This window comes from Eubalaena glacialis, chromosome 15, assembly GCF_028564815.1.
Source record: "Eubalaena glacialis isolate mEubGla1 chromosome 15, mEubGla1.1.hap2.+ XY, whole genome shotgun sequence".
Taxonomy (NCBI): domain Eukaryota; kingdom Metazoa; phylum Chordata; class Mammalia; order Artiodactyla; family Balaenidae; genus Eubalaena; species Eubalaena glacialis.
In genome coordinates, this window is record NC_083730.1 from 82432621 (window position 1) to 82458299 (window position 25679).

At 45.5% G+C, this 25679-nt stretch overlaps 1 protein-coding gene across 1 annotated transcript in view; it reads right to left on the reverse strand.

Annotated features, from left to right (window-relative positions):
• KSR2 (kinase suppressor of ras 2) overlaps window positions 1–8353 on the reverse strand; it is a 390550-nt gene extending 382197 nt beyond the window's left edge. The window contains exon 1 of the mRNA XM_061169432.1: window positions 8028–8353. Within this exon, the coding sequence (XP_061025415.1) occupies window positions 8028–8207 (180 nt within the window). The 5' untranslated portion in view covers window positions 8208–8353. The remainder of the gene's footprint in view (window positions 1–8027) is intronic.
• Window positions 8354–25679: the final 17326 nt, after the last annotated feature.

A 25679-nucleotide genomic window follows, 5' to 3' on the forward strand; every position in this document is an offset into this window, starting at 1 on the left:
TAGTTTATTTAACCCAATATATCTAAAATAGCATCATTTCAACATGTTGTCAATGTAAAAGAATACCAATGAGATATTTTGCATTCTATTCTTCATTCTAAGAGTTTGGGATCTGGCGGGTATTTTATAATAATAGCACAGTTCAATTAGAGCTCGCCACATTTCAACTGATTAATAGTCAATGTGGCAAGTGGCTGGCATACTGGACCTCTCAGGTCTAAAATGCCTCCCTCTGGGGACTTCCCTGGCTGGTGGTCCAGTGGGTAAGACTCCACGCTCCCAATGCAGGGGGCCCGGGTTTGACCCCTGGTCGGGGAACTAGATCCCACATGCATGCTGCAACTAAGACCCGGCACAGCCAAAAATAAATAAATAAGCCTTTTTAAAAAATAATAATAATAAAAAAATAAAATGCCTCCCTCTCTTTTTCTCATCTTTCCTTGTCTCTGTAGATGCCTTACTTTGTCTCCATCAGTTCTGTATTTCTCTTCAATCATCATCTGGCACGGTCACCAATGAGAGCACATGAGTGACAGTATTCCATCGTTAGGATTCTCATTAATCCCACAGCTCTCACCTCTGATCACATTGCCCTTATCACCTATGCTTCCTCCTTCGCCTCTATTTGCTCTCATCTTTGCTTTCTTTTCTTCCAGGCCAGGCCACCTCTGGGGACTCCGGGGAGGAGCAGTCAACCTCCAACCTCTTCCTGGATCCGTGGCTGCCTGAATTTGCAGTTTGGGTCAGATCAGTGACTCTAAACCTCAGTCCACTGGCTTGTAAAACAGGAACAACTACAGTTACGGTCACTCCCCACTGGAGAGACATTCCAAGGGTCATAGAAACCCTGCCCAAGAAAATCACGCTACGCTCTGGCTTTTCTCCCACTGTTGTCCCTTTTCCCTCCCCACCCTTCAGCTTCTCCATCCTCCCTCCCAGCTGCCATGTCCCCCTCGGCTTCCTCAGCTTCGGAACACCTTCCATTCCCCAGCTCTAGAGCAGCAACGGGGAAGGGAGGTCCCAAAAGGTGGAGCCCGGCGAGGGGGGTGGAGAGGGGAGCCCAGAAAATGACCCGTCCTCAGGGAGAGGAGGAAGAGCCCTCAGTGTCCTGCCCATTGGAAGAAGGATAAGAGCTCCCTAGTAGAACCCACCCTAAAACCCCAGAGGGGGTAGAGAACCCTTCAGAAATAACTCTTGCCGCTGACTCAGAAGTTTGAGACCACGTCCCACCCATGTCTCTGTGAGAACGAGGCAGAGGCTGGGTCGCCGCAGGCTGGGTGCTGTGCATGGAAAACCATGTGCTGCTCTCACCAACGCAGGTTCCCAGGTCCTTCCCAAGTGCAAACAGGAAAGATGAGATTTGGGCCTAAGACAACTGCCTCCTAAACCCAGAGCTCTTGGTCATCAAAGCACAGGCAACCAAAAAATAAAACAAAACATAAATCGAGACTGAGGATAGGGAAAAACGGGCCCTTCCCCACACTGTGGGTGAAAGGTAATTTGGCAAAACCTATCAAAAGTCCGGAAACTTTGCATATCCTTGGATCCAGCAATATTCCACTTCTAGGAATCGAAGACAAGGATTACTACAAGCCACTAGGATGTCTACTACAGTATTATTTATAATAATGGAACATGATAAACATACACATCTGACAGAATTAAATAACTTAGATAAATTATGCAACGGCCATGTAGCACTATGTAGCCATTAAAAATACTATTTAATAAGATGAAAAGATGTTCCTGACATGTTAAGTGAACCTCATATCTCTAGCCTTCCTCAAATCTCCAGGCTCACATACCCAACTGTCTACTTCACAAACGTAAATGTCTAAACAGGACTTCATTGTCAAGCCCAACCTAATCCACCCCTGGTCTTCACACTTCAAATAATGACACAGCCATTCACTTAGTTCTTCGGTCAAACACGTAGGAATAACCATTGGTTCTTTATTTTCCTCCACCCACGACATCCGATTCATGCGCATCCCCCATGCACTTGACCGTCTGAGACCAGCCACTTGCTCCATCTCCCCACCATCACTCGAGTCAAAAGCACTCATTCCTGGCTTTGACTCCCATACTAACCTCCCAATTTGTCTCCGTGCTCCCATTCTTATCCCCTAGAGTCTACTTTCCCTGCAGCAATCAAAAGGAGCTTTTAAATAAGTCAGTCCCCGACCCTTTGCATAGTTAGAACAAAGTGCAAGTATCTCAGCCAAGCCCTCTCTGACTGGGGCCCTGCGTCTGCCTCCCACTTGTGCCCCTCATCCCTTCCCTGCTCACCCTGCACCAAACACAGTGGTCTCCTTGCTGTTCTCAAAACATGTAGAACGTAGTCCCACCCAAGAACTTTGCACCTGCTGTTCCCTCTGACTTGCGCATTCCCCAGATATTTCATGGCTCGCTTCCTCAAGTCAGTAAAACCTCCCCAAGGGGGCCTTTGCTGATCATCCCATGCCCCTTCCTCTCTTTCCCATGCTCTTTTGGTTTTATTGTGGATTTTTTCCATAGCTGTGATTCAGTTATATTAGATTGTTCACTGGCCCCCAATGAACCACACCTGCTGGAATCCATACCCTTGTATACTAAGTCCCACATTGACAATGGGCTCAACCACATAATTTGCTTTGGCCAGTGGGACATTAGCAAAAGTTACAGAAGCAGAGGCTTAAGACAGGCTATGAATTGGAGCTTGCCTTCTTGGAACACTGCTGCTGCCACCATGTAAGAAATCTGGACACTGTAAATAAACTGTAGTTCAATGAAAGAAAGAAAGAGACAGAGAGAGAAAGAGAGAAAGAAAGGAAGGAAGGAAGGGAGGGAGGGAAGGAGGGGGGAAGGGAGAGAGGAAGGAAGGAAGGAAGGGAGAAAAGAAAGAAAGAGAGAAAGAAAGAAAGAGGGGAGGGAGGGAGGAAGAAAGAGAGAGAGAGAAAGGACGGAAGGAAGGGAGGGAGGGAGAGAGAGAGGAAGGAAGGAAGGGAGAAAAAGAAAGAAAGGAAGGAAGAAAGAAAGAAAGAAAGAAATCTGGGCTGTCCTGCTGGAGAGGCTATCTGGAAGAGAGCTGAGGTGCCTGAGCCAATCACTAGCCAACCACCAGCCACATGAATAGGGCCATCTTGGACCATTCAGCCTCAGTGGAGCTGCCAGATGACCACAAGTACTGGTCTGCAAGACCAGCCGAAGAACTGCCCAGCCAGTTGAAAATAATGCGTTATTGTCTGAGGTTTCCCAAACTTAATTAAGTCTAGGTATGGTCTCTCAAACCATAATCTGTAATTGAGATGGAACAGATAAAGAACAAATAATTGATATGTGATGGCTAGAACACCCTTGCTGTATAGGAGATTCTGTTACTTAGCCATCCCCCAACCCAATCCTGATATTTACCTCCACTTGTAATTTAACCGAAATAGAACCCAACTCAGTACCAGCTGCACGTGGCCAGTGCCCACCAGCCCTAGTGCCACTCACTCACCTTTCAGATGGCCTCTGTGCCTCCAGGTTCATTTCTCACCCTATAAATCAGGGATCAGCAAACTACAGCCCACGGGCCAAGTCTGACCCACCACCTGTTTTTTTAAGGCCCGAATCCTAAGAATAGTTTTTACCTTTTTAAACGTCAAAAAAAAATTAGAAGGAAAATACTATTTCGTGACATGTGAAAATTGTATCAAATTCGAATTTCAGGGACCCTAAATGAAGTTTTATTAGAAAACGTTTATTTCTGGGTTGTCCGTGGCTGCTTCAGGCTACAACAGCAGAGCTGAGTGGTTGTGATGGAAACCACATGGCCCACAAAGCCTCAACGATTTACTATCTGTCCCGTTACAGAAAAAGTTTGCTGGTCCCTGCTGCAGGCTGCCATCAGACTAACCTTTAAACAACTTTTTAACTGTACTCACTCCAAAACCTTTGAAGATTTCTATCTCCCCTCTAAAAGGGATGAAACTTTGTTTGTCTGACTTCCCGATCCTAAGTTACACTCCAGGAGTTTGTAACCTGAATTCGTTTCCTATGACACTCTACCAGGTACTCTCCATTCTGGTCCAACCGGTCTGTAAGCTGCCCCTTGAAGGCAGGAGAATGCCTCCATCCGGTTTGTTGTTCTGGCCCAGAGAGCTCCCCCAACCCGCCGCAATTTAAACCCTCCCCATACCTCACTCCACTCAGGGTCCCCAGCTCCCCAATCAAGGATGCTTCCCTAACCACTTCGTCACATGTTTCCCTGGGTGCATTCTATGGAAGATCAAGTCCAAGAGATGTCTCTGGAAAAAGGAAACACCGCAGACGCTACCCTCTCTTGGAGTCACAATGTACAAATACAGCACATTAAAGGCTCTGAGAAGTCCTGCAGTCAAGATACCTATCTCTTTTGCTTACCTCAACCTTTCCCAAATGTGTTAACCATGGGAAAATAAATTTTGTCTTCAGAATACTTGTTGACCACCAGCATCTAGTACAGTGCCAGGATTTCAGTATTTGTTGAAAGAATGATAATGCTAGGGTTCCACAGAACATACTTTGGAAATGCTGCTCAAGATCCTTCTCTCCCTCCAGTCTGAGCTGTTCCCTTCCGTGTCATCTACTCTACACCATGTAATGCTAATCATCACCATCAAAGAAGCTATCATTTATTTAGCACCTGCAGGCACTGGGCTACAGATAGCGTTAGACCCTTGAAAATCTCACCTCTTTTCATCCTTACCACCACCTCTGAGGTAGGTAATGTTATTCCTTCACTGCCATTTTGCCAAAAATGAAACCATGGGTCAGAAAATTTAAATCACTAGGCCAAGATAAAGTAAGTAGGAAAGCTAGAATGCCAAACTACATTGGTCTAACTCCAAAACTCATGACCTTTCTTCTCTGCCAGAGTAACTCCTGGTAACATAGTGTGGCCAGCGCTGCTGGCTGGCCCCCCAATGTCCCTTCATGCCTTCTTCCAGGCTAGCACAACCCTGATTTTGTATGGAGGAGTAACAGGTCAGCCCAGGAAACAGACTGCAACTATCTAGACCAGTCATGATGGCATCCCCACTGCCTTGCAGCTCGGACAAGCGACCTGACCCAGTTCTGGCAAAGAAGACATAATGAAACATCACCTTAGGGGTAGGAAGGAGGAGGTGTCCTGCGGAAGCCAAACAAAGATATGAAGCCTTTATTCCTTCCTACTCACCTGGTCTCCCTCTTCCCTACCTTGAACGTGGGTGTAATGGCTAAAGCTTCAGGGGCCATCTTGTGGCCATGAGGAAGAGGCCATGAGAATTCACAAAGACATCAGCCCCAATGTTATTAACTCACTGAGCCAACTCAAGCAGCTACATACCTCCAGACTTCTTGCTACTTGAGAAAAATAAACCATTAATTGCTTAACCACACTGGGTGGATTTTCCATTTCACGCAGCTGAACACATTCCTAACGGACCCATGTGCTGTCTCCCATATTACTGTTTGGACTTTATCATTATCTCACATACACATGATTAGCCTTGTCTCCCTCATCATGAAAGTACGCTTCTTGGAGACTAAGTCCATGTCAGATGTTTTTTGTTTCCACAGGGGTATAGGCAAGGTTTTCAGGGATGGTCTGTTCAATTTACTACTTTCTTTAGTGTTTGTGAGCAGGGAGATGTCATCATCGAATAGCTGAAATATGGCCTCTATCTCCTATTAGATTAGTCTTTCTCAAAGTGTCAATATGAAAACATGCATCAGAAACACCTGGACTGTTTACTAAATGCAGATACCTAGGCCCCCTCCAATCTCAACTGAATTAGAATCTCTGGGATTAGAGGCTGAAAATCTGCATTTTTAATAAGCTCCCTCAGGTGGTTCTGATATATAAAATTTGACAACTGCTGGGATTTAAAAACAACAACTGTGGATCCAAAACCTATGTGAGGTTTGGCAGGACTTGGCTGGACCCTAAGGCATCAGCCCCTCCTCAGAGGCCCCACCCTAGCCCTAGAGACCTAGGAAGCCCAAACTGGTATAACTGCTCAAGATCCTTTCTTGGGCAATATGGATAAAGTCGTGGGCACACTCTGTGACATACTGGGATTAGGAAACTAACAACAGGTGCATTCCCAGTAACTGTCACTTCCCACCATACCAATGCCCACATCCCCCAGTTTAAAAAGAAAACCACTATGCATAAAAGAAGCAATGGAATCCGTGGCCCACTGCAACAATCACCATGATCCAGGGAGCTCTCAGAGGATGGAGCATGTTGAAAAGAGGAAAAGAAAACTGGAGAAACTTACATAGTAATACACAAACTAGCATTTGGGACTCCTGACTCAGAGGAACAGAAGAGACCTCCGGTGGCCCTTTTGGGTTATTTATTTACAGCATGCAATTCTGAACAGAATCTTCTCTTGGGCACTGCTCAGACAGAGACAGAAGGCTGGGCCAGGGCATCCCACACTTTTTCTTCCATCAGCGGAGTCCTAGCCTACACGGCTCTCCAAAGCTCCGAGAAAGAAAATACCTGTGCCTCCCCACAGAATTCCCACGCCTCTGCTACCCCTTGATACTTACGTTATTTCATTTCTGACGATCATTTTCCCAGATGACAGGTGCACACAGAGATGCATTCTAGGGGAGCAAATAGTATACTCAATACACACACACACACACACACACACACACACACACTAACTCCACTTTCAAACTGGTGACCTTCCTGCCTGCTGACATGCGGCCAAATTTAAAACCATGGAGGAAAAAGGAAGACTTGAAAGTGAACCAGAGATAGGTGCTCATCCAGACTAGAACGGGGGCACAAGGGCTAAAAGATTCAGCAGGGATTAAAGAGTTCAGGCCTTGGAAACACACAGGCTGGAAACTAGTGGCCATCCCAGCTCTGCACACACCCGCCCCACCACAGGGAGAAACACTTTCCTTTGCTCCCAGCCCCATGGCCACCACCCTCAGAAAGTGCCAGCTAATGGGAGTTCCCAAATTTAATCAAGCCATGCGTAGCACGGGGCCGGTTGGAGGGAGGGATGTGAGTTGAACCTTAGAGATGTTTCGAACAACGTGGATGCTCAATGATTACGTGGACGCCAGGCATTTTCTAAAGCTCTTGAAACCTTCTTCCTTTGACCAGATGGCCTTCGGAAGAAATAATTTCTGCCATCTTCTTTCTGAGTAACTTTGCATCCACCCCCCCCCCCACGAAATTGCTTCAAACTCCCCCTCAAGTTCTGTTGGAGAGAATGTTACAACACGCCAAAGATAACTCCTCCTCCCGACCCCTTTTTTCACGGTCCCACCAAGATTTCAGAGTATTTTCCCACACCACCTGTGTGTGGTGATCCAGGGTTGTTTTGGGGTTTTGGGGGGGTTTTTTGTTTTTGTTTTTTGTTTTTAACACGTTTCAGGCCTGCAACAGCTCCCTGCATCAAAATGATTTGATTGGAAATGGGTAGCTCAATGGGGAATTCTTTTTCATGCATCTTGCCTCCTGACATGTATATTACTGAAAACAAACAAGTAAACAAACAAACCAAATCCAAGGAGCAAAAGGGGGGCTGGGAAGGCGGCCGAAAAAGAAGAGGTCTATCTTTACAGGCAGCCCCATTCTGCGAGCAAAAAGCACCTTTTGACCACCTGCAGAATAAGCAAGGTCACGTGGGTTCTCTGCAGCGCCTTAATGTCTTACCCAGCGCACAAGCAAGCCCCCGTGGCATAGAAACAAATTCACAAGCGGAAAAAAGGGAGAACTCACTCCTCAAAGAGGAAGCGAATGATAACCACAGCCGCAAGAATAATAATAAAGAATAACAGTTACTACTACTCCTCCCACCACCCAGCCAAGCGCCGACGACAGCAGTACAGTAAAGGGACACCCAGTGCAGGCTTTGCAAGATAAATCACAGGAGACCAAATCGTGCCCACCTTGCTACCCTCCCACCGCCCCCCCCCCACCCCCAACAAACAGAATCAAGGGAAAGGGGATGGTGGGGGAGAAGGGGGAGGGAAGGAAGGATGGCTTTCTTTCCATAGGCAACACCTACCTCCAGGGTCCGGATTTCTTTTTGTGTGAGGTCGTTGGAAGTAGCACATTTGGTCCTAAGCCCTTCCAGGTTGGAGATGCTCAGGTCTATCATGTTTTGGACCAACTCGCACTGCTGTAAGGCTTTTTGCAAACTCAGAGGCTGCTGCTCCTCGCTTTTCGTCATGTTTTCCTCATCCATCGCTTGCTCTGCAAGCCCCCTTCCCCTCCTCCTCCTCCCAGAGAGAAAAAAGGGGGGTGTGGGGGGAGTAGAGGTAGTCTGCCCCCTACGCCTCTCCAACCACTGCGACTTCTCAACAATGTCTCATGAAGAAGAAACCCAACATCTCACACAGGGTTGAGGGGGTGGGGGTGGGAGGAGGGGACAAGAGCCAAAATTTATTATTTTATTTTGGGGTATCAAGCAGACTTCATGAGAACGTCTCCTCTCTCTGAGTCTCTGGTCCCTGAAAAGGAGAGATGCTGCTTCTCAGAAGCAAACCAGGTGATGTGATGCTGTCTGTACACTTAGGGAGGAGGAGGAGGAAAAAGAGGAGGGGGGGAGGGAGAGGAGGAGGAGGAGGAGGAGGAGGAGGAAAATAGCGCTCACTCTTTACACACCGGCTCCGTGAAGGACAAAATTATATATTTTTGGCTGGCTGCCTTTTATGTCAAAAAAAATCTGGTTTGCCCCCCTCCCAGTTGCAGTGACACGGCATTGTCCACCGTCTGTGGTGCTTTAGCGCGTTCTCAAGATGCTGTCTGCATTGCTCCCGCGGCTGCGGCGGCGACTGCGGCTGGTTGCTGGCTCGTCGTCGCGCTGCTGCTGCTGCCGCCGCCGGGCTCCGGGGGTGACGGCTGCTGCATTCGCTCCTGCCTCGCTCCACTCCGACATCTTGCCTGTCAATCAAGGTGGGGGGGGGGAGCAAGGGAGCGCCGGCGAGGGATGGAGAGCAAGGGACCTGCAGGGGAGCCGGTTGGTGGAGAGGCGCGGTGCGCGCATCCGCCCCCGCCGGGCCCCGGCCCCGGCTCGCCAGGGACCCGCCGAAGGAGGCGGAGAAGGAGCGCGCAGGCTCGCGCACCTGGCCGGGAAAAGGGACGACTCCAGGCGGCGGCAGGGGGAGCGGGGGGCGGGATTTCTAGGCGATGCGGAGCTCGCGTGGCAAAGTGAAATTACTACCGGGCGGGCGTGCGAGCGAGCAGTCGGCGGGCGGGGGCGCGGGGGAAGCGCGCACGGCGGGCCGAGGCTGCTCCCGGGGGCGGTGGAGATGGCAGGGACTGTGCTACAGCGCGGAGGCTGGGCCGAGGGGGCGGGGAGAGGGATTTGGTGGCCGGGTGGGGGTGGGGGTGGGGGTGGGGGCCACTACTACGGCACCGCTCTCGCGAGACGAGGCCGGAGCGCGGCTCAGCAGGTGCACTCCCGCAGGGAGCAGGTGTGCGTCCAACTTTAAACCCCGTAGTGCATGCTGGAGAAACGTCAGCGTGAACCTGGGCACGTCCTCTCTGGCTTTCTAGCTGTGTGTGTGTGTGTGTGTGTGTGTGTGTGTGTGTATGTGTGTGTGTGTGCGCGCGCGCGCGCTCCTGCCTTTTTGCTTGTCGTCTCTTGCTACTGGGGGAAAATGAAACAAACCTGGTGATCTCCCATGAGCTGTAGGAAGCTGCCTCCCAGAACTGTCACCCCGGCCTGCAATTGCCCTGAGGGGTGGCTTTACATTTGGAGAGTGAAAGGGGCTTTGCTTCAATCTGATTGTTACCATGTCCTACATGTCCTGCATGGTCTGATCCCAGCCTACCTAACCCCCCTTATATCAGCAAACTACGGTCCCAGAGTTAAGAATGGATTTTACGCTACAAACAACTGCTGGAGAAGGTGTGGAGAAAAGGGAGACTCCTGCACTGTTGGTGGGCATGTAAATTGGTGCGGCCGCTGTGGAGAACAGCATGGAGGTTGCTGAAAGAGCTAAAAATAGAGCTACCATATGATCCAGCAATCCCACTCCTGGGCATATATCCGGAGAAAACCATAATTCGAAAAGACATATGCACCCCAATGTTCACTGCAGCACTGTTTACAATAGCCAGGACATGGAAGCAACCTAAATGCCCATCGACAGAGGAATGGATAAAGAAGATGTGGTACATGTATACAATGGAATATTACTCAGCCATGAAAAAACGAAATAGTGCCATTTGCAGCAACATGGATGGACCTAGAGATTGTCATACTGAGTGAAGGAAGTCAGACAGAGACAAAGATCATATGATATCACTTACATGTGGAATCTAAAAAAATGGTACAAATGAACTTATTTACAAAACAGAAATAGAGTCACAGATGTAGAAAACAAACTTATGGTTACCAAAGGGGAAAGGGAGGGAAGAGAAAAATTGGAATATTGGAGTTGACATATACACACTACTATATGTAAAACAGATAACTAATAAGGACCTACTGTATAGCACGGGGAACTCTACTCAATATTCTAAAATGACCTATATGGGCAAAGAATCTAAAAAAGTGCATATATGTATATGTATAACTGATTCACTTTGCCGTACAGTAGAAACTAGCACAACATTGTAAATCAACTATACTCCAATAAAAATTTAAGAAAAGAAAAGAATGGATTTTATGTTTTTAAATGGTTGGGGAAAAAATCTAAAGGATATTTTGTGATGTGAAAATTAACAAGGAATTCTAATTTCAGTGTTCATAAATAAAGTTTTATTGGGACACTACCACCCATTTATTTATTATGTGTCTGTACCTTTGCATTATAGCAGCAGAATTTAGTTGCAGCAGACACTGTATGACTTGGAACAGCTAAAATATTTACTATCTAGCCCTTTACAGAAAAGTTTGTTATCCCCAGGTTAAATCGCCAAACACAGTCTTGCCTCAGAGGTCTTTGTACTCTATGTCCCCTCTGCCCAGGTCAAATTTCCCCCTAATCCTCTCCTGGTTGGCTCCTGTCACTTAGTGTCAACTCAAATAGGCTTCATCTCCCTGACCATCTTAACTAATAGTACTCCCAGCACACATTGCCCAAAGGATGTATTTAGGATAATTAGCAAAATGCACCTCTTTAACAGAGCTCCATTCCAGGGATTCGGCTTATGGGGCAGAGTAGACTCGAGAGCTCAGGGTACATTATGTGTTCCTTAAAGGAAGCCACTTAAGAAGTAGAGAGAATGACAACCCGTGATGGCAAACTTTTTCTCAGACTGTGGGTTGTAAGGTTTCATGGCTCGTATAGAGCTGAACCAGCATTTTCAAAATCCCCCTGTCGATGAGGAGCTCAAGTGTGTTCTCTGTGCTCTCAATCTTTTGGACTATGAAGTTTATGGATTCCAATTCTCTGGTAAAATTCTCTTTTCATCCATTTTCTCCACCTTCTGCTTTGTTTTTCTTGAACATATTAATTATGGTTATTTTAAAGCCCCTGTCTAATTCCAATGCCTCGGTCACCTGTGGGGTCTATTTCTACTGACTATTTTTCTCTTTGTTTTCAGTGATTTGGTCCTGTCTCTTGGCAGGCCTTGTAATTTTTGTTGAATGCCATACAATGTCTGTGCAAGAAAAAAATATCTAGAGTCTCCAGGTGATGTTATCTAACTCTGGAGAGGGCTCACCCTTTCTCTGCAAGACAGATGGCATGAGGACTGACCATCTTAATCCAATCAGAGGCTGAGCTGGATGGAGGCTGGGTTGCAGTTTTGATAAGACACCATTTAACTCTGGCCTTCACTTCTAAGGCCTTGCCTTTCAGGATTTCCAACTGAGAAGTTTAGGTGTTCACTGAGGCCCCTCCCGCCAGTCCTGAGTTCTAATGGCAAGACTGCTGGAAACTCTGCTCTGTTTTTGTTTGTTTGTTTGTTTGGCCGCACTGTGCAGCAGGCAGAACTTTCCCAACCAGGGATCGAACCCCTGCCCCCTGCATTGGAAGCATGGAGTCTTAACCACTGGACCACCAGGGAAGTTCCTCTGCTCTGTTTTTCAGGAACTTTTTACTTGGTTTCTTAGCTTCTTGGCCTGCACTGTTTCAGAATCTGCCAAATGTCTTAAGGGGGATATTGCCATCTATCAAGCTCATTTTTCTGTCCCCCCACTCCTTCTCTCTGGGATATTAGCCTTTCAAGTCCCTGGTTTTGTCTCTCCAGCCCTAGAAGACTGCCGAAAGTTCTGTGGTTTCCCTGTCCCCCAGAAGCAGCTCCCTGCCTGGGAGTTAACTGATGAGAATTGTATTTCATCTCAGAAACTGCATTCTAGGGCTTCCCTGGTGGTGCAGTGGTTAAGAAACTGCCTGCCAATGCAGGGGACACAGGTTCGAGCCCTTGTCCGGGAAGATCCCAAATGCCGCGGAGCAACTAAGCCCATGCGCCACAACTACTGAGCCTGCGCTCTAAAGCCCGTGAGCCACAACTACTGAGCCTGCGTGCCACAACTACTGAAGCCCGTGCAAACTACAGCCTGTGCTCCGCAACAAGAGAAGCCCGCATATCGCAACAAAGAGTAGCCCCTGCTCGCCGCAACTAGAGAAAGCCCGCACGCAGCAACAAAGAACCAATGCAGCCAAAAATAAATAAATAAATTAAAAGAAACTGCATTCTAGCTCTGAATGACGAATGTCTCAGAGTAGCTTCATCAATAGTGGAAATAAATTACTGTTACTGGGCTACTGAATGAGCTGAAGTTGGCAATACTTCATTAGATCCCATAGCTTTTAGTTTCAACTATAAGAACAGTCTCAAATTTAAATATTAGAAGGCCGTTCTAGCCCAACCAAAACTTCATTCTCACGTCCAGTGTGATACCTCTTCACCGCCCCTCTGGTCTGACCACAGATGGCTCGGGAATCTGCAGGGTGGAGCCTAGGCAGGCGTGTCCTTTCCTGCCTCCTCTCCAGCTCCCCTTGCTGGTGTACAGGAGCGAAGGAATGAGTGGACAAGGGGCCTCGGAACAGGCGAGAACAGGTATAGTTCTCGCTTGAGTGTCAGATCCCGCCCCCGCCACATCCTGATGAGCCCTCACGTGCTGCCTCTTTCACATGGGGGTGAACTGGGGGATCTTCGGAGACCTCCGTGGGGACCACGTGGGGACTCAAAGCATATGCTGTGACCTCTCGCACACCCCTTTTCCACTCATACCCCGGGAAGTACCCTACATTCTCTGAGGGCCCCTTGCCTGGCAGGCTGGGTGAGTTTTTCAGGATGACTCAAGTCTAATATGTGCTCTAGCTCATGAGAAACAGGATGCACCTTTGCCCTGCTGCCCTCTCTCCTCACCCCAGGCAGCCTTCAGCGGGCAGTGAGATGCCAGCCGCTCCCCCTCGGTGCGCCCAGTCTCATGAGTCTCATGGGTGATTCTTCTTTGAACTCTCCTCTCTTGGCTTGGGGGTTGGGAGGGGAGAAGAAAACCCCCTACAAAGACCTGTCAGAAAAACCTCCTCTGGATAAAATCTTGAACTTGTCTCACATCGGCTGGAGGCTGATGGTTACTGATGGTCAGAGGACCAGTCTGGCTGCCTCTTAATGGAAGGATGGAGTATCGTTACCCACTGCCCTCCCTTCGAAGCTTTAGCTGTAGTCCTGGGTTGACAGGAAGAGTCTCATTCCACATCCTGTTGTATTAGCAATGACCTGCCCCCAATATTTTCTAAGTTGCATTGTGAATGGGGACGCAAATTGGGAAACAGCAGATTCAAAGGTAGAGGGGTGGTCGATGACCCTGGAACTGAAAAAAACTACCACTGACTTGTCCTTAAAGAGGCTCAATGTACTGTTTTCCCAGGGCATTGCTTTTTTTTTTTTTCCTTTTTTCCTACTGACTTCTTCAAGGAGGGGAAAAAGCTCAGAACACTAGCCCCCAGGACACAACCAAATCTTCATAGCTGCAAGAGGATTATTATTGCTCTGTTCTAACTCATTGATCCCCAAAACATAAATGGCTTTTTAAAAAATACCTTTGATGAGTGCAGGCAGAAAATTCCTATCTTTAACCTTGTGAATTTTTCCTAACATCAGAAAACTGACTTGTTCTAGAGTTCTTCTTTTGGCCTTTTGCCTCTTTGTCTTTTAATTTTCCAATGTGAGCAAAACAACCAGATCACTCTCTTGATGGTGAGATAATTTGAGCTCATCGTAATGGATGATGATTAGTCCAGTGATTTATGCTGGCTTTACAAATTAAGCACTGAACAATGCACTGTGAATTTTCAGACACAGCACCCTCAGGATGGAAAAGGATGCGGACTGTGGCACTCTCCGGGTACTGAGAGATACACAGCCGAGGAGGACTGAAAATTGCAGTAAAGTGATGCCATCAACCGAGCTTGCCTACTTCTCATGCCATCTTGTCTATGAAGTTCTGCATTAGCCCAAATGGTGTCTTTGTGTGAATCAGAAAAAGGCATCTGCTCTGCAAGGGGACCAGGGGTCACAACTTGTGGGGCAGAGCACGGTCTAGATTTCAGACTTACTCCGATCTGGGCACCTTATGAAGGAAACAACCTGCATGGCATCCATCTGCAGCAGCCCTGAGGAAGTACCCAATTCTTTTGTTTTTACTGTTGAAAAATATGCATAACATGAAATTCACCGCTAGTGAAATGTAGTCCCTTCACAATGTTGTGCAACCATCACCACCAACTAGTTTCAGATCGCTTTCCTCACCCCAGAAGGAAATCCCGTACAGGTTTAGCAGTCACTCCACATTTCCCCCCCTCCCCCTGCCTTGGGCAACCACAAATCTGCTTTCTGTTTCTATGGATTTACGTATTCTGGACATTCCATGTAAGCGGAACCATACAGTATGTGGCCCTTTGTGTCTGGCTTCTTTCCCTTTGCATAATGTTTTCAAGGTTCATTCATGCTGTAGCATGTGTCAGTACTTCATTCCTTTTTGTGGTTGCATAATATTCCATTGTGTGCATATCCTGCATTTTATTGATCCACTTATCTTTTGGTGGATATTTTTTTTCCACCTTTTGGCTATTGTGAATAGTGCTGCTGTGAACATTTGTGTGCAAGTTTTTGTTTGAACACTGGTTTTCGATTCTTTGGCTATATATCCAGGAGCGGAATTAGCATAGATGGTGATTCTACGTTTAACTTTTTGAGACACTGTCACTATTTTCCATAGCGGTTGCACCATTTTACATTCCCACTAGCAGTGTGCGAGGGCTCCAACTTTTCTACATCCTCCCCTCCTGACTCTCCTTGCATCGATATTGTTTCATTATTGGAAAAAGAAAAAAAACACATCGTAATGGCGTACTTAGGAAAGTACTGACACATTCATTTCTTGAGTGCCTGCAATGTGCTGGGAGAATGCTACATGCACAGGATCTAAAGATTAATAAGGGACAGTGCATTCTTCAGTTTTCTCTTAGTTACAAGGGACAAAAACCCAACACAAACCAGTTTAGACAAAAAAAGTGACTCAGATCACCAGGAGGTGAAGGGGAAGAATCTTGCTCTGGCCTGGCACCATCCTTTTCTCTCCCCATCGCTCAGCTCTGCTTTCTTCTGTGTTGGCTTCGTTTTTAGGTGGCTTTTCCCCAGGAGGTGACAAAGATGGTAACAGAGAGCTTAGCAACTCCGTGAGAAAAAGAGTCCCTTTCTCCTTAGTTCCAACAAAGTTCTAACTCATTGCAACTTAGTTCCAGCTAGTTTCAACATAAGTTGCAGGAGTGAATGTGCACTAACCTGGTTTGGGCCACCTACTCCCAAGCCAGTCACCTTGGCCAAGGGGGTGGAATGTGAGGATGGGCCAGGCCTGGGTTGTAGGAAGTGGCATCACCTCTACCCAAACCACGTGGTATGAGATTAGGGGAGGGCTGGTCCCCCAAAGGGAAAGAGGAATGCTATTATCAGAAGAAGAGAGGGTATATTTGGCCAGACAAAAGCATCAGCAACATTCCACCCTCCCTGAGAAAGTCACAGACTAGTGGGGAGACCTGTGCAAACAAATCCTGTAATTATAATATGCTCTGGGAAAAAAGGAGGTGAGTGCTTTAGACCCCTGCAAGGGAAAGGGGAGGGACTCTGGGAAGGCTCTGTTGAGGTAGAGATTCTGAGGCTGAGACTAAAGAAGAAATGGGCCATTGGCAGCTATGTGGATGGACCTAGAGATTATCATACTAAGAGAAGTAAGTCAGAATGAGAAAGACAAATACCATATGATATCACTTATATGTAGAATCTAAACTATGATACAAATGAGCTTACCTACGAAACAGAAACAGACACACAGACATAGAGAACAGACTTGTGGTTGCCAGCGGGGAGAGGGGACAGGGGAAGGATGGATTGGGAGATGGGGGTTAGCAGATGCAAACTTATATACAGAATGGATAAACAACAAGGTCCTACTGTAGAGCATATTCAGTATCTTGTAATAAACCATAATGGAAAAGAATATGAAAAAGAATACATATATAATATATATATATGTATAACTGAATCACTTTGCTGACCACCAGAAACGAAGACAACATTGTAAATCAACTATACTCCAGTACGAAAAAAATCTTTTAATAAATAAATAAAAGAAGGAATGGGAATCCTCCAGGTGCACACAGAGGTACCGGCTTGTGCCAAAGCACAGAAGCCTGAAATCAATGGTGATTACAGACAACTGCAAGAAACATGTACTTGTCATGATGACTTTTAAAGTCACAATCGAAATACTAAACCATCTGGCCTGGCCTTGAGAAGGCTCATGCTGGTGAGTGAGAGAGGTCCTGTCAGTCCTTCCTCTACTGATTGGCTTCAGCAGCCTCTATAGGAAGACCAACCACCCTCATTTACTGGGGACTGGGGGGTTTCCTGGGATGTGGGGCCTTCAGTGCCTAAACCGTGACTGTCCAAAGCAAACTGGGACCCTAGAGTGAAGTTCCCAATTCATGAGCACCTACAGTGTGCTTAGAGTTGGGATCAGTGCTATGGGAGCATATGTTGTTATGGAAGACTGATCCCTGTGTTGAAACAAAACTTGCACACAGATGTTCAGAGCAGCACTATTCACAAGAGCCAAAAGGTGGAAACAACCTAACTACCCATCATCTAAAGAGCAGATAAACAAAATGCGGTCTCGCCATACGATGGAATCTTATTCATCCATAAAAAGGAGTGGAGCACGGACGCATGCCACAACACGGACGAACTTGAAAACGCTACGCTGAGGGAAGGAAGCTGGCCACAGAAGGTCACAGCTGTATGATTCCACTTACATGGAATACCCAGAATAGGCAAATCCAGAGAGACACAAAGCAGATTAGTGGTTGCCAGGGGCTGGGGGAGGGGAGAATGGGGAGTGAGTGTTTAAAAGTATGGGGTTTCTGTTTGGGGTAATGAAAAGGTTCTAGAACTAGATAGAGCTGATGGTTGTACAACACCATGAAGGCACTTAATGCCACTGAATTGTACACTTTAAAATGACTGAAATGGTAAACTTTACGTTAAGCATATTTTACTGCAATTAAAAAAAGAAGAAGAATCCCCAAAAGGTATATAAACTAGGTGAACTAAAAGCCAGCCCACTGGGCCAAATTTGGCCTGCAGTGAGTTTCATTTGGCTTCAGGGAGTTTTAAAATTTGAATTTGTGGCAAACAGATCTAAAAGGGGATATTTCGCATTAAAAAATTGATGAGCAATTTATTCGGAAAAATTCGAAAGCCTGGCCCCGCTGAGACTGCATCTGCCCCTGGCAACGTCAGGAGGAGGGCGGAGGGGCTGCTTTACTCTGAGCCTGAGGCCTTCCATTCCCCTTCAGTCCCCTTGCCCCCAACCTTCACCTGGGCTCCTTCCCTCCTGTGCAGTACCTGCCTGGCCCACGGAGGCCCTAAGCATAGGCTTTCCAATACTTGCACAAAACAATTAGAAAAGAGGCAGATGATCAAGTCTGGAAATCAGGCACACTACATGGTGACTTCCATTTTCATCCCCTTGTAAATGAGATATCAGTGGATTATCATTTCCCCCAAAATGCTATATGACTTTTGAAAAGGTCAAGCAGTGATTCAGAACCTTTGCTGCACGTGGGAATCACCCAGGAAACTTTTTAAAGTATTGATGCCTGGGTCCTACCCACCCCCAAGAGATTCTGACTTCTTTGGTCTGGGGCGCAACTTGGGCATTGGGATTTTTTAAAGCTCCCCAGCTAATTCTAATATGCAGCCAAAGTTGAGAATTACCACTTTACAGCTGCCTTTTAGAGAATCGCCCTTTTTTGGCCTCAGATGTCACAGAGCAAACTGCACATAAGTTGAAAATCTCTGTAGCTGTTACTAACATGTCTTTTGTTGTTCTCGATATCTACCCCTACAGACACAAGCTCTCCTCAGCTGGAAACACATGAGCAAATCATCTATTTTGTTTTGGAGGGGAGTCCACTGCTTCATTATCAAAAGGACATCTAAAGCGCCTCATAAAATCAAGACATTAACCGCACGTTTGTTTAATGGGTGTGAAGGGCTCCAGTCCACAGTGTGCTTCGGCCTAAGGAAGCCATCTGATAAAGAACACATGCTGTTTCCCCCGGCCGGAGTCTTAATGGTTTGTCATGTGAATGTGTGTGCACTGTTCAAAGTGATCACCCCTTTGCAAAGTGCAACTGTGACGCAATTGCTAACATCCTGGCCATGCATTTTCCATGTGCTCCTGCTTGTAAGCTCTCTTCCACCAGAGCAATTCAACGGTGCAAAAAAGCATCTGCTGGCAGGAAAAACAAAACCTGTTCCATAGTCTGCGCATATTCAAGGCACGCTACCTACCTTGGTACCAGACCTTTGCTGAGGTCAGTTGTGCCCGGGTCAGAGATGAAGCCCACCACCGCCTCCAGTTCACACGTGGGCCGTCTGTCTGGCCGATAAAAGCAGAACATGCCTCCTCTTCACACCCCACCACAGCTGTCTGCAACTTGCCTGGTGGCCCAGTGTTGGCTCAGCTTCCAGCACCCATCTGTGACTTGGGGGAAAAAAAAGAAAAAGAAAAAAGAAATGCATGTGGTGAGGGAACAAAATTGCCCACGTCATCCTGGATGAGCCTCAAGTCATCCAAAATTTGATTGCCTTCTGAAAGGTATAGACCTGTAGTTTATTGAGCCTCATTTTGTACCCAAGTCAGAAAAATGAAACTGAAGGTCCTTTACAAGTCTTGTCTGTGATTTTTGGACTTTCCTTTTCTCTGAAGAAATGGAGGAGAAAATTAGAAATGTTGAGTGGGACAGATCACAGGTTTTCCCCTGTCTTGTGCTTTTTGTGCACAGAATCAGATAAATCGGTACCAGTTTAGTTTTCTTGGTAAATTGAGAACACTTTTTTTTTTCATCAAAAGAAGTACAAATGTTGGCTTTTAGTTTTTTTTTTTTTTTTTTTTACTTATTTTTTATTTTTGGCTGCTTTTGGGTGTTCGTTGCTGCACGCGGGCTTTTCTCTGGTTGCGACGAGCAGGGGCTACTCTTCGTTGTAGTGTGCAGGCTTCTCATTGCAGTGGCTTCTCTTGTTGTGGAGCACGGGCTCTAGGCACGCGGGCTTCAGTAGTTGTGGCACGCGGGCTTCAGTAGTTGTGGCTTGTGGGCTCTAGAGTGCAGGCTCAGTAGTTGTGGCACACGGGCTTAGTTGTTCCGTGGCATGTGGGATCTTCCGGGACCAGGGCTCGAACCCATGTCTCCTGCATTGGCAGGCGGATTCTTAACCACTGCGCCACCAAGGAAGCCCCTGGCTTTTAGTTTTTAAAGACAGACCCGGTCCCCGGTTTCAAATGAGCTAGAAGGTGAATCGTCCTCAATTCTGGGACATTCACCTAGTCATTGATTCGTTTATTTATTCAATCCAAATATCAATATATTTCTGATTTTAAATAGAAAGTCTGATTTCCTGATAGGATGACAAGATGTCGAATTGAAGGAGGTGATGATCCTTTATCATCACAAGTAGAGCTGGGGTCCAGGAGAGGTAAGAGGCTCCTACAGGGAAAAATACTGACCTGGAGCCGGATGGCCAGGTTCAAATCCCAGCCCTGCCACCTCCTGGCCCTGTGACCTTATTCAAGGGATTTCAGCTTTCTGGATCTGGGTTTCCTCACCTGTAAAATAAGAGTAATAATAATCTGCCTCCTGGGGTGGCACTGAGGATTCAGTGACTCAACTCGTGTAAAGTGCTTAGAACGATGGCTGAACATTAGTTATAACTGCTTCTGCCCCTGGAAACACAACAGTAGCACAAAGGCAAAAGCATTTTTGTAGCATGGCAGGTTTACACACATGTAGCACTGTCACAAACCCATTTTTTTTTTTTTAAATCTGTATTGGGCTAAAATTGGAAGATCCAGTTCAGAATTTCTACAAGTGCCCCAGGCTGACCAGTTACGTCAGAATTGCAAAATCCCAGAGAGTTCCCTGGTGGCCTAGTGGTTAGGATTCCGGGCTTTCACTGCCGTGGCCAGGGTTCAATCCCTGGTTGGGGAACTGAGATCCTGCAAGCCATGCGGCACGGCCAAAAAAAAAAAAAATTGCAAAATCTCAGATCCCACCTGGGACTTACTGAGGCTCTCTGGGGTTAAAGTTCCGGGGATCTGCAATTTAACAAGCATCCCATGGGGCCGTGATGTACCCTAAAGCTAGAAAAGCATGAAGAGACTTGACAAATAACGATACCCGTGAAGCCCAGATACTGCTGTTACGGATCCACTAAAGTAGTGTCTCCAAAACTTCATTTGAATATTATCTTTATGCACAATTTTTGCCCAATTATTTTACAATCTGACACAGCATATGCTTATAGTTTTCTATAAAGTGACTCACGGTTTTTACAAAAGTGAATTTATTTTATTATTTTTTTAATTGATTTTTAAAAATCAATTTAATCAGAAGCCTGTGAATTTATTTTAAAAGGGAAATTTATTTCATTCGAGTGAATGAAAAAAATAGGTATCTTGCATAATTAGATGATAACTATAAAAGTAAATATAATTTTAAAAATAATGTTATTAAATTCTACCTAGACACTGTTACCTGCTGAAGCTCTGAATTTGCAGCAGCATCTTTTTAAAAAAAAAAAAAAATCGGCAAGGGTTGGAGAGGCGTTACAGTCTTTCTAGCACCACGTGGAGACTTTCTCCTTCATGAAATGATTGCAAGGGAATGAGAGGGGAATAACTTCCTCGTTGGGGGATTCAGTGCCATTTAATATTGTATCTAGGACTTCCCTGGTGGTGCAGTGGTTAAGAATCTGCCTGCCAATTCAGGGGACATGGGTTTGAGCCCTGGTCTGGGAAGATCCCACATGCTGCAGAGCAACTAAGCCCGTGCGCCACAACTACTGAGCCTGCTCTCTAGAGCCCGCGAGCCACAACTACTGAAGCCCACGTGCCACAACTACTGAAGCCCGCACACCTAGAGCCCGTGCTCTGCAACAAGAGAAGCCACCGCAATGAGAAGCCTGCTTGCCGCAACTAGAGAAAGCCCGCTCGCAGCAACGAAGACCCAACGCAGCCAAAAATAAATAAATTTATTAAAAAAAAAAAAAGCGATCTCCATTACACTTTTAAAATATATACATATATTGTATCTAAGCAGCCCCTTAAGTCCCTTCCTAGTGAAGTCACGGCGCACACTTTGTGCAGAACTGCAATCAGGTCTTTGTCTGAAAGTTTACTCACTCTGGATTTGCACACACACTCACAAAAGAACAAAACAAAAACCAAAAAAAAAGCCCCAGGATATTCAAGACACTGGGAGTCATGGTCCGGGCAGTCCACACTTCTATCTCCACAAGGCTCCAGGACCCACTTCAGATGTCACTCTCAAGGGCGACAGATAGATTTGGGTTGGTATCCACTACCCACTCACCTACTATGCTTTGTGACCTTGGGCACACCTCCAGAATCCGTCTCCACAACTGTAAAATGAGAGGATGCCTGTTCGAGCCACGATGACATAATGATGTATGAAAAGCCCCTAACACAGAGGGTGACACGTGGTTGATGTTCAGTAAATGGTAGCTTTCAAAAATTACCAAGCCTTCATATTTGAAACCACTTTTGATAGAACTCTTTGTAAAGCACTTTTCTGCTTCCTAAATCCCGTGTAACCACTTGATGACTCGGGGTTATCATTCTGAATGTCTCTGTAGTCATTTTATTGTCTTTGGACACATTTCTAATAGCTTCCCAAACTCACCCTCCTCTTTGGCCATTTCACATACGCAGTGGGCTGCTAACCAAGCTAAGTGTCCACCAATAGAAAACTGATTAAACCATAGCGAAATTACATGGGTAGCCAATAACAATGCAAAAAGATACTCCCATAGCCATCAGAAAAATACAAATTTAAGCACTGAGCTATTTTTTGTCCATCTGCATAGCAAATATTAAGTACAATATTATCTAAGGTGGGTGAGGAAATGGCAAATAAGAACTTCTATACACTAATGGTGGGAGTGTAAATTGGTACAACCTTCTGGAGGGCATATGCATTTGACCCAGCAATTCCATTTCTAAAAATCTATACAACAGAATCTCTTCCGTACAGGCACAAGAATGTATGTGCAAAACAAGTGTTGGTGAGGATGTGGAGAAGTTGGAGCCCTGGTGCACTGCTGGTGGGACTATAAAGTGATACAGCCACTGTGAAAAACAGTATGACGGGTCCTCATAAAATCAAACATAGAATTACCATATGATCCAGGAATTGCACTTTGAGCACATACTCAAAAGAATTGAAAGTAGGGACTCAAACAGATATTTGCACATGAATGTTCATAGCAGCATCATTCACTGTGGTCAAAAGGTAGAAACAACCCAAATGTCCATCAGTGGATGAATGGATAAACAAAATGTGGTCTATTCACACAGTGGACCATTATTCAGCCTTAAAAAAAGAATGAAATTCTGATACATACTACAACATGGGTGAACCTTGGAGACATTATACTCAGTGAAATAAGCCAGACATGAAAGGACAACTATTGTACGATTGCACTTATGTTGATTACGTAGAATAGTCAAATTCATAGAGACAGAAGTAGAATAATGGTTACCAGGGGCTGCGAGAAGGGGCAATGGGGAGTTATTGTTTAATGGGTACAGAGGTTCAGTTTGGGAAGATGAAAAGTTCTGGAGATGGATGGTGGTGATGGTTGCACGACAATGCGAATGTACTTATGTCACGGGACTGTGCACTGACAGTTAAAATGGTAAACTTTACGTTAAGTATATTTTACCACAATTTAAAAAAAGAATGCAGTGCTAAACCAAAAAGGTGTCACTTTCGAACAGAACTTTGATGCCCTGGGGACATTTTTCTTTTTATTTCATGTTCAAGACTACGGGTAATGGGAGGACAGAGGACAGTGCAAATCTGGTCTCAAAATAAGCAGAATGCTACTGGGTTTATCTTTTTTTCATTTTGTGTCTCCTAGTCATCGTCCTTCCCATTGAAATACTAACAGAAAACTGCTAACATTAAACAATTAATAATTATACAATTTGGGCTTCCCTGCTGGCACAGTGGTTAAGAATCTGTCTGCCAATGCAGGGGACACAGGTTCGAGCCCTGGTTCGGGAAGATCCCACATGCCGAGGAGCAACTAAGCCCATGTGCCACAACTACTGAGCTTGCGCTCTAGAGCCTGCCTGCCTGCCACAACTACTGAGCCTGTGCGCCACAACTACTGAAGCCTGCGCACCCAGAGCCCATGCTCTGCAATAAGAGGAACCACCACAATGAGAAGCCCGCGCACCGCAGTGAAGAGTAGCCCCTGCTCGCCACAACTAGAGAAAGTCCACGTGCAGCAATGAAGGCCCAATGCAGCCAAAAAAATAAAAAGTAAAATTAATTAATTAATTAATTAATTAATTAAAAAATAATTATACAATTAGACGTTGTGATATGATCCCCTTCACAAATTTTGCAAGTCATAAAGATTCAATGAGATAACATGTATAAAGTGGTTAGCACAGTTCCTTAGTTATTATTGTTCTTATTTTTGTCTCATTTAATTCTCAAATCATTCCTGTGACTTGGGTATTATTGATATCCCCATTCTGTGGCCAAGAAAAACCAAGGCTCAGAGAAGTTAAGTGATTTGTCCAAGGTCACACAGCACCTGGCAGAGCTGAGGCTAAAAAGTGACTGTCAGACTCCAAAGTCTATGTACCTCAGATGTAGAAATCAAACTTATGGTTACCAGGGGGAAAGAGAGGGGGGAGGAATAAACTGGGAGACTGGGATTGACATATACACACTATTATATATAAAATAGATAACTAATAAGGACCTACTGTACAGCACAGGGAACTCTACTCAGTACTCTGTAATAACCTATATGGGAAAAGGATCTAAAAAAGAGTGGACATATTTATATGTATAACTGATTCACTTTGCTGTACAGTAGAAACTAACACAACATTGTAAATCAACTATACTCCCATAAAAATTTAAAAAAACAACAAAAAAACCAAAGTCTATGTGCTTGACCCCTATGCTGAGAATACTTTGCCAAGCCTTCAGTTTCATGAGACAATTCTAATTGTTCCTAAAAGTGCACCAAAGCAAGTATTAATTAATTTTTTACGTTTCAAAATATCATTCACTTACTTATTACTGTAGTCAAATATATTATAGTACATATCACTTCTTCAAAGTATTAAATGATTTATTCAAAATAATATAGTTGCAGGTCTTCCCTGGTGGTCCAGTGGTTAAGAATCGGTGCTTCCACTACAGGGGGCGCGGGTTCGATCCCTGGTCGGGGAACTAAGATCCCATTGGCCACGCGGCGCAGCCAAAAAAAAACCAAACAAAGAAAAAAATGAAATAATACACTTGAAAGGCACTTAATTTAAAAGACCCCTCTATCCTACCCTTCCCCATCTCACCTTTCAGGTCCTGTTCGTTAAAGGCAACCACCTTCAACCCTTATATCTTTTCCCCTGGTACTTACTACCACCCTTCTAAATGAGAAACTTATAGTGACATTTCTTGATTTATCAAGTTTAGAATGTTTATTGGCTCATTTCTCCCACACGAACATCACTCCCCATTACCCTCCTATCTCTCCAACATCATTACATAGCACTTTGAGGGTGGAAAATGTTTACGTTAGGTTTTTATTACAACCACATAAATACTGTTTACTGCCAAACCAAGTACATGCACTATGGCTATGCCTCCTTTCCTACACGACCCTTTGCTTTTCCTAGAATTAATAACTAACTTGGTTTTTTTATGTCTCTGGTTTTCTCACTATTGTTTCTAAGTAATTCTCCAAGTGCTCTGACATCTCTGCCATAGGCCTATCAACAAAATGTTCTCTACATTCAAAGAATCAGTTTCATCTATTTCCCAGAGACCTCCTCCCAGAGTCTGTTTTCTTGCTCCAATCTGGACAAGTTGCTCTTTGGGGCCTGCTACACAGCTGTCATTTTGAATCATCTCTTTGCCATTGTCCTCGGAATTCCCTTTATTTTCGTCCATTTAAAATCTCCCCTTCCCTGGAGTCTTGTCCTTCTTGTTCTCACTTTACTCTATCATTTTGTTGGAACACATATCCAAAAGCTTACTAAAAGAGGGTAAATGGGAGGTAATTTTTTTCAAGTCTCTGCATGCCCAAAAATACTGTTCTAACCTCACTCCTCAAGGATAGTTTCTCTCATCCCTGCCTTCCTCAA